This window comes from Coenobita brevimanus, chromosome 107 (assembly GCF_032717465.1).
Source record: "Coenobita brevimanus isolate Jiangsu-jjx chromosome 107, ASM3271746v2, whole genome shotgun sequence".
NCBI classification, from domain to species: domain Eukaryota; kingdom Metazoa; phylum Arthropoda; class Malacostraca; order Decapoda; family Coenobitidae; genus Coenobita; species Coenobita brevimanus.
Genome location: NC_137060.1, coordinates 14445417 through 14454598, shown reverse-complemented (window position 1 = coordinate 14454598; position 9182 = coordinate 14445417). Strand labels below are relative to the sequence as shown.

General features: G+C 42.0%; 1 protein-coding gene across 1 annotated transcript in view; it reads right to left on the bottom strand.

Moving 5' to 3' along the window:
• Window positions 1-814: 814 nt before the first annotated feature.
• The window catches only part of LOC145416635 (uncharacterized), a 20764-nt gene continuing 12396 nt past the window's right edge, over window positions 815-9182 (bottom strand). The window contains exons 4-5 of the mRNA XM_080285569.1: window positions 8639-8759; window positions 815-905 (exon numbers count right to left, since the gene is read on the bottom strand). Of these exons, the coding sequence (XP_080141695.1) occupies window positions 865-905; window positions 8639-8759 (162 nt within the window). The 3' untranslated portion in view covers window positions 815-864. The remainder of the gene's footprint in view (window positions 906-8638; window positions 8760-9182) is intronic.

Sequence of the window (9182 nt, the reverse complement as noted above, 5' to 3'; positions counted from 1 at the left end):
TGGCGCGAGACTCATCGTCTCATACGTGGCGATCATCCTGGGCAGGGGTGACCTGCACATCGCCTTATGTGAGGCGATGAGGGAGTTGGGTGTTAAAATGGGGCAAATTTTCAAAAATTCGTATTTCCGTCAATTCTCATCAGATCTTCATGAAATTTTATAGACAGACGGTAGCAATGTCAAATGTCAGACACAATCGGATCCATCCATCAAGCGCTCTACCTATAGAAGTTCTTTTATGGCCTTCCTCACCCTACCATGATCCATATTAGTTCAAGGAGGAAAAAAAAAAAACATAATCTGACGACTGTACTATAAAAAAAGCCTAAACCCTTCCGTTTCGGTTACGAAATCTTAGGTGTAGCTCTGATTGATTGTAGGGTTACTGACTTATTGCTTGGTCTATGAATGAGTTGGTGGGTTGAGGTGAGGCCGAAAAAATTCTGAAGGTTTCAGTGATGACTCAGTGCATATGTGGTCCATTTTCATTCGGCAGTCTGCAGGTACATCTAGTTTGTGTGTTTTGCCTTTTCTATTTAAAAATTCTACTTACCCTTCATCCATCTTTCACAAAACACAAAGCAGTGCCTCATCGTTACACTGACCAAAGATCCATGGGACTGCCTGGTGGATGCGGCCTGATTCATTCAGTCCGTTGTTGCAATATTCAATTGCACCAAGGGACACATCAACAAGAACAAGATCAATAGCAACAAGTACATCAGTAAAAACAACGGACTCCGTATCTGTTCAAAGGAAAAATTAAACATTTAAAACTTTCCAAAGTATATTAACCAGAATATCAGGTTTGTTTTTCATTACATTTTGTTGGACTCCGTCAGTTCTGTTCTCCGTCATCCAGCCTCAGTTTTCGGGAAGTACAGCTATCCTGCGACCCCGCTGACCTGCAGATGAATCAGCACAGTTGAGCTGATTGTGCACCTTTAACCATAAAGTCAATTGTTATATATATCATGCTGGTTTATGCTGATTATATTTACTCAAGGAGAGACTTGTATGAACCCGTTCATTACGAATTTTCTACAATAAGCTGAATTAAAAAGTCTGGTAGTAGGAACAAGAAAATAAAATTGATGCACTTTGACAAATGAGTTAATAGAAGAATAGTGTTGTTACGAAAGAGACTGATGCGGGTTAGGTGTTGGATAGAAGTCAAAGATTGTACTACTCGTACAGAACATAAGTACCTCACCACTGTTAAGTAATTCTTTAGTTTATTCTTACGCTTCCAGATATCTTATACAGTTTACAATAGGTCTCCAGTGATAAAAGGTTCAAAAAGGCTGAACCCCTTTAAAAAGTCTGGAGCTAACCAGAACAATAATCAGATGACATACTTCGGCTGGAGCTGTTAAAATTAAGTAAGAAAGAACAATACTGGCAGTGATGTTGCCTTTGGAACTTTGAACTGTGTATTCGTGGCGACATGTCTAGACCAGCAATAACTTATTATGGGTCTAGTACCACAAACTAGTTTGTACCGTACATTAATGTGGTTTTTGTTGCAGAGAATGCTGAGAGGAGCTCTGAAAATTTCAGTTTGTATAAGTAACTTAAATGCACACTTCTGTATATGATAATGATTATGAAACAGTTGATCATCTGATACGAAAACAGAACCATTAAGTCAGTGAAATCTACTCTTAGAGGCCGACTGAAGACACTGATTCACAAGTAGTCTAAAGTGGATGATTCTAAAGTAGCTGAAACTGGAAAAAAAAATAAAATAAATATTTTATTCCCCAATACGCTTTGCTCATATCTACTTATTATCTTGCATAAAAAGAAAAAAAACTGAATACAATCTGATATTCACCTACGAACCATGAGAGTGAATTTCTATCTATCCATTTACCTAGACTTTTTCCTCCTAGGGGAGTAGCCGAGACAGGACGACACACTCACCAATTACTCATCTAAACACACACACACACACACACACACACACACACACACACTTATTCGTATCTTAGCCACTAAGGGTAGAAAGGACCGCTCCACACCGCACCACACCGCACGAGGGTCAACTGCGCAGTAAAATCTAGCGACATCCACAGCAGAGCCCGACAGTAGAGCTGGTTTATCCCTGCCACATCATAATGGACCCATCCTCTTCCCCGCACCTGGCTCGATCAGGAGATCAGACCAGATGAGGGAGAACATCCCGTCGAGAGTGATTTTTTTAACCGTGAAATAATTGGTAAAGGATGATGTTTGTGAAATTCACTGCCTAGTAATTCTGAGTGTCGTATGCCCTGACATGATGGGTGAAATTCCCAGTAACTTCGTTTACACCAGTCATGTTTCACTGATATCGTCGTTATATGAATTTGGCAAAACTCATGAATTACAAGTATATGGTGTTAAGATTTTATTTATAACAGGAATGAAAGCTTTTATTCATAACGGGAATTGAAGATAGAATTACGCCCGTAACAAATAGGTTATATATATATATATATATATATATATATATATATATATATATATATATATATATATATATATATATATATATATATATAAAGATAGAAAATAATGAGGAAGATCGAATACGTAAATGACTCTGTAAGAGAAGAAAAGGACGACCGTTATTATGCAAGAGCAAAGATGGTTTCTCAGATCTGTTCGTTCGTCGTTGTATTATGTGGACAACGTGTAAAGATGGCTTTTCTACTTTGTACAAAAATATCTTCTAAATAGCAACAGCATAAGTCGGTGCTGATGATCAGATTTTAATTACATACACAGCATTGCGCGGTAATTATTTCACCGGACAGTACTGTACACTACTGATGCCACTTATCTTCTCGTCGGTGGGGCATCTCAAGCATTCTATTACAGACAACGCCAGGCGATTTTATTCATCTGAGAGTGAGTCATCGGAACCTTGGAGTGTTAAGTAAATGTACTGGTACTGTGAAACTATGCGGTATGGGAGTGGGAAGTACAGGTTTGTTAACTGTGTGTGGAAGTCTTTATGAGGTGTGGCAGTGTGAATTATGTGAGCGTAAAGTGTGCCAGTGTGAAACATGGGAGTGTTAAAAGTGTTAGGTGTAGCAGTGCAAAATACGGGGGTGTTATGTATGTGTTAGGTGTGGCAGTGAGAAGTATTAGACTTGTTACTTGTGTACTAGGTATGGCTGTGCGAAATATGGAGTTGCTATGTGTGTGTGTGTGTGTGTGTGTGTGTGTGTGTGTGTGTGTGTGTGTGTGTGTGTGTGTGTGTGTGTGTGTGTGTGTGTGTGTGTGTGTGTGTGTGTGTGTGTGTGTGTGTGTGTGTGTGTGTGTGTGTGTGTGTGTGTGTGTGTGTGTGTGTGTGTGTGTGTGTGTGTGTGTGTGTGTGTGTGTGTGTGTGTGTGTGTGTGTGTGTGTGTGTGTGTGTGTGTGTGTGTGTGTGTGTGTGTGTGTGTGTGTGTGTGTGTGTGTGTGTGTGTGTGTGTGTGTGTGTGTGTGTGTGTGTGTGTGTGTGTGTGTGTGTGTGTGTGTGTGTGTGTGTGTGTGTGTGTGTGTGTGTGTGTGTGTGTGTGTGTGTGTGTGTGTGTGTGTGTGTGTGTGTGTGTGTGTGTGTGTGTGTGTGTGTGTGTGTGTGTGTGTGTGTGTGTGTGTGTGTGTGTGTGTGTGTGTGTGTGTGTGTGTGTGTGTGTGTGTGTGTGTGTGTGTGTGTGTGTGTGTGTGTGTGTGTGTGTGTGTGTGTGTGTGTGTGTGTGTGTGTGTGTGTGTGTGTGTGTGTGTGTGTGTGTGTGTGTGTGTGTGTGTGTGTGTGTGTGTGTGTGTGTGTGTGTGTGTGTGTGTGTGTGTGTGTGTGTGTGTGTGTGTGTGTGTGTGTGTGTGTGTGTGTGTGTTGTAGTGGCAATGACGGCAGTGCAAGCAGTATAAGGTGTAATCAGAAGGGTATGTGTTAGATTTAACGATATGTATAGTGGCAGTATGAGGTGTGACCGTATTAGATGTGAGAAAGTGAGGAGTGGCAGAGTGAGGCATGGTACTCTGAAGTGTGGCAATGTGAAGTGTGGCGGTGTAAGATGTATATGGCGGTATTACAGTATTAGATATGGCAGGGAGATGTGTGGCAATGTGAGATTTAGCAGTAAGGGTTGTAATCCAAGGAGTGGTAGTCTGATGTTTGTTAGTGTGACATGTGACAGTGTGGGATATGGTATAACATTGTGCGGCGTGGCAGTATGGTGTGAAGCAGTGCGAATTTTGGCATTGTAGCAGCATGGATTGTGGGTAGAGAGGTGTGTGAGATGTGCGCGCTGTGGTACGTGGGCCTTGTGGGTGGTGGGCAGTGTGAGGTGTTGCAGTGTGAGGTATGGCAGTGTGAGGTTTAACAGTGTGACAGTGTGTGGTATGACATTGTGAGGCTTTGCAGTGACGTGTTTGTGAAGTGTGGTAGTTGTAGTTGTAGCAGTATGGATCATGAAAGTGTTACTTATATTAGTGTTAGGTGTGGCAGAATGACAGTACCGCCTCCAACCCCAGATAAAACAAGAGTGATGATATCTAGGGTTGGTGGCAGTACTGTCAAAGACAAGGGAGCGTGGCCATGTGCAGTTTGCCACAAGGGCGTGGGAAGTAATTCCATCTTGTGCGGTGTTTGTGATAAATGGGTGCACAAGAGATGTAGTGGTATCAGAGGTGGACTGCGAGATAATGCTGATTATAAGTGCATGGCGTGTCGGGGAGAACAGTTGGGGATTGTCAGGCGTGAAAGGATTGAACTTGCTGGTGAATCTCTTGAGTGTGTGGAAGAGTTTTGTTATTTGGGAGACATGTTGTGTGCTGGAGGTGGGGCTGGAGCTAGCTCTGTGGCTAGGGTGAGAAGTGGTTGGAAGAAGTTCAGGGAGCTCTTACCTCTCTTGACTTTGAGAAGACTCTCCCTACGTGCTAAGGGGTCTTTGTATGCAGCATGTATTAGGAGTGTAATGCTGTAAGGTAGTGAGACCTAGGCAGTAAAGAAGGAGGATATTCTCAGGCTCAGACGTACAGAAATGACAATGATTAGGTGCATGTGTAGTGCGTCCCTGCGTGCAAGGTCTGGGGGGGCTGGGTTTAAGATGAAAGAGTTGAGAGGTAGGATGGGACTGGAGTGTATTGGTGTTGTGATGAGGAGAGGCAGATTGAGATGGTTTGGGTATGTAGAGAGGATGGGGAATGATACTTGAGTGAGGAAGGTGAGAAGTGTTAATATTAGGGGTGGGGTTATCAGGGGTAGACCGAGAAAGACATGGGACGAGGTCATTAAGTGTGACCTCAGGGTTAACGGACTGAACAGGGAGGCTACACTAGATCGTGCAGCATGGAGAGCCGCCATTAGGTGACCAAGGCCGACGCATGCAAGCATGTTGGAGCCTTTAAAAACGAAACGAAACGAAACGAGGTGTGGTAGTGTGATGTGTATGTCAGGTGCTGTAGTGTGGACTGCATGTGAAGTGTGTAATGTGAGGTTCAGTGGTGTGATGTGTGGCAGCGTGCATTCCGGCAGTGTGCGTTGTGGCAGTACGAGGTGATAAAAGGTTGAGTAGTGGATGTGTGAGGTCTGGCAGGGTTTCTACTACGCAGTTAAATTTTTAACTTATTCTGAACTTATTTTTTTCATAAAAAAAAAGTAAGGACCAGATGGAAAGAATATTTTGAAAGCCTGATGAATGCGAATAGAGAGAGCAGAGCAGCTGTAAACATCACTGGTTTTGGGGGTGTGCAGAGAAGGAATGCAGTACCAGGAAACTTGACGCTCGCACAGGTGAAGAGCGCTGTGAAACGACTGAAAAATGGAAAAGCAACTGGGGTTGATGAGGTGTATGCAGAGATGCTTAAGCGTAATGGAGAAAGTGGAATGAAGTGCTTGTTGGAGATATGTAAGAAGGCATGGATGAGTGAAACTATGCCAGCAGAGTGGAAGAAGGCTGTGATTGTACCCCTGTACAAAAATAAAGGTGAGCGAAGTAAGTGCAAGAATTATCGTGGCATAAGTTTATTGAGTGTGGTAGAGAAGGTATATGGAAGAATTATTATAGAGAAAGAGAGATATCAGAAGTCCTAGTGAGTGATGAACAGGGTGGCTTTAGGAGTGGCAGAGGATGTGTGGACCAAATATTTGCAGTGAGATAGATAGAGTAGGCTTGTGAGAAGGACCATAAGGTGTTTATGGCATTCATGGATCTGCAAAAAGCATATGACAAAGTGGACAGGGAATGATTGTGGAAAGTTTTGTGCATGTACGGTGTAGAGGGCAAGTTGCTAGGTGCGGTCAAGAGTTTTTATGATGGTAGTGAACCATGTGTAAAGGTTAATGGGCATCTAAGTGAATGGTTCGAATGGTTCATGATCGGTGTGGGCGTGGGACAAGGTTGTGTAATATCCCCATGGTTGTTCAATATATATATATATATATATATATATATATATATATATATATATATATATATATATATATATATATATATATATATATATATATATATATATATATATATATGGATGGGGTGATGAGAGAAGTAAAGACGCGAGTAATAGAGACAGGGATGGCGTTGGTACGAGTAATGAATGGTGATGGATGGAATATCCCAAATTTGTTGTGTGCTTATGATGTAGTACTGCTTGCAAGTACTGGACAAAAACTTGGTAGGCTAGTGCAGAGTTTTTCTGACGTCTGTAAGCGTCGTGCCTTGAGAGTAAATGTAGAAAAGAGTAAAGTGATGGTTATTGAGAGAGAAGGTGACTCCCAGTGCGATGTTACAGTGAACAGAGAGAGACTGGAATTGGTAAGAGAGTTCAAATACCTGGGTACAGTGATAGAAAAGAGAGGAAAATGTGCATAAGATGTTGAAAATAGAGTGACACAAGGAAGAAAAGTAGCTGGTGCAATGAAGGCCTTGATAAGAAATAGAGGCTTGAGTATTGCAGCTGCACGAGGGCTTACATGAAGGAGTGTCAGTGCCAACTTTTAACATACGGATGTGAGACTATGGTGTGGCATGAAAATGAACAGTCAAGAGTAAGAGCAGTGGAAATGGGACTGCTGAGGAACGTATGTGGAGTACAGAGGGTGGATAGGATACGAAATAATGTGATTCGTGAAAGATGCGGAGTGAGGAAGTCGGTGACACCACAATCGAAGAGAGTGTACTGAGATGGTATGGTTATGTGTAAAGAAAGGATAACAATAGAGTGGTGAAAAAGGTATACCTGAAGGAGGGAGGAGGCAAGGTAGGCCAAGGAGAAGGTGGAGAGATATGGTGGATGAATGTGTGAGGACGAGAGGTTTGGAAGTCGGTGAGGCTAAGGAACTGACAAGATATTGAGCTGGCTGGATGAACGTTGTGAGGAGAAGTGCATGATCAGGGATTTTGGCATTCCTTTTTAACGTGGCAGCGTCTGGATTGACTCTATCGGATACGATTATGTGAAGCTACAGAACGTGGTGAATGTTTTTTTTTTTTTTTTTTTTTGGGGGGGGAGGGGCGTATCCGATAGAGCCAGGATTCTGGGGGCTTGAATGATGAGTGAATGGAAGCATGGCCCATTGGATTGGGCAAATTTAGGTTGTCTGGACATTGCTACTCCTCACCCTGCCCTGGGATGGGAAAGGAGGTCCAGGTGATGATGATGATGATTAAAATTTAATTATAATGATTACTAGACTACCCGTCATCTGTGAGGCAGGTAGACTGTAATAATACTGTTAGATTAAAACTTGACTATGTATCCATCATGGATGATTCCCAGTGCTGGTTGTGTGACATGTGAACTCAAGTTTGGACTCTAAACAACTCTTTTAATAAATTTTGCTTTTACAATCAGTATTTTCTGAAATTTTCATATTCGACACAGACATACACACAAAGATACATTTCATACAAAAATAATGACCATCGACTTCGTCCACCTGGCTCAATAATACAGTGTAGCACTTACGTTCAGTGATTAACAATAATTTTTCCAAGATACCAAGTATTTTGCCAAGTAACCCAGTCATACTGAAGGTACTATTAGACCATGCTTAACATTAGGGCTCTGTAGGTTAGTCCGTCGTAGACAATAATAATTAAGAAAGTATTAATGTGGGGATTAAAGTGAACTGGAACTGCAAGAACTATGAAGATTATTATGAAACTTATCATATTATTCATCATAAATATTAACATTTTCATCATCATCATGCTAATATACTTTCTCCAACACGTTAATGGGGTGGGAAAGATTATAGCAACAAGTAATGTAAATCATAAAGTGGAGTTTCATTTCTATTAGTCCTATATCATCCCACTTCACATTTGTCTTCTTCTCCTCTTTCTCCTGTCAACATCCGTTCGAATCACATTTTCTTTTTTATACCATTCCACGCCTTCGTTACACTCTCTCTCTTCATAATTCCACATCCTTCATACTTTCCATCATTCCATCCCTTCCATACACACTCCATTCCCTCTTCCACATCTTCTGTAAACACGCCTTTCACTTTTCTACCACTTTCATGAACAGTACTTCCTTATTCCACCTGTATTAAACACTCCTTTTATCGTAACATCTCGTTCTTGGTCTTCCTCCTTCCATTCTTCCATTAGTTTATATTTTATACAGTTTTCAGTCTTCATCTGCTATTTCTCTCTACCTTGGGGCAGACAGGACAACATCGGCAGGGCGGGGTGTACAGGCGAACAGGGCAGGGAGGTATATAGCAACGGATGACGGCGCAGTTCAGTGGACGCTGACACCCAGGTCTGTACTGCCCGCTGGATAAAGAAGAGAGATTGTGAGATATAATTTTTGTGTGCTTATAGTTGAATACTGTTCACTGGAAGAAGAAGAGAGGCTGTGAGATATAAGATTTCTGCAACTTTATTTTTCTTTTCTGGATACTGCTCACAGGAAGAAGAGGAGAGTGTGTGATTTACACTCTTCGCAGTTCTATTTTTCGCCTTGTTCGATACTATCTATGACTTTTGAAAGGTGGTAGGATATCTGTCCAAAAAGAAAACGAACTTTTAAATAGCGCACCAACTAGCTGGCCTAGCGTGATCACGACAGGAGTGCTGAGTAGAATCGACTCTGAACTTCAGTGTAACACTAGCTGCATCACATGCGGCGCCCCGTCCGCACCAGGGTTCATATTGAGCACTGTTTCACCTCATGTTGCCCAACTCGGGTTTTTGTTC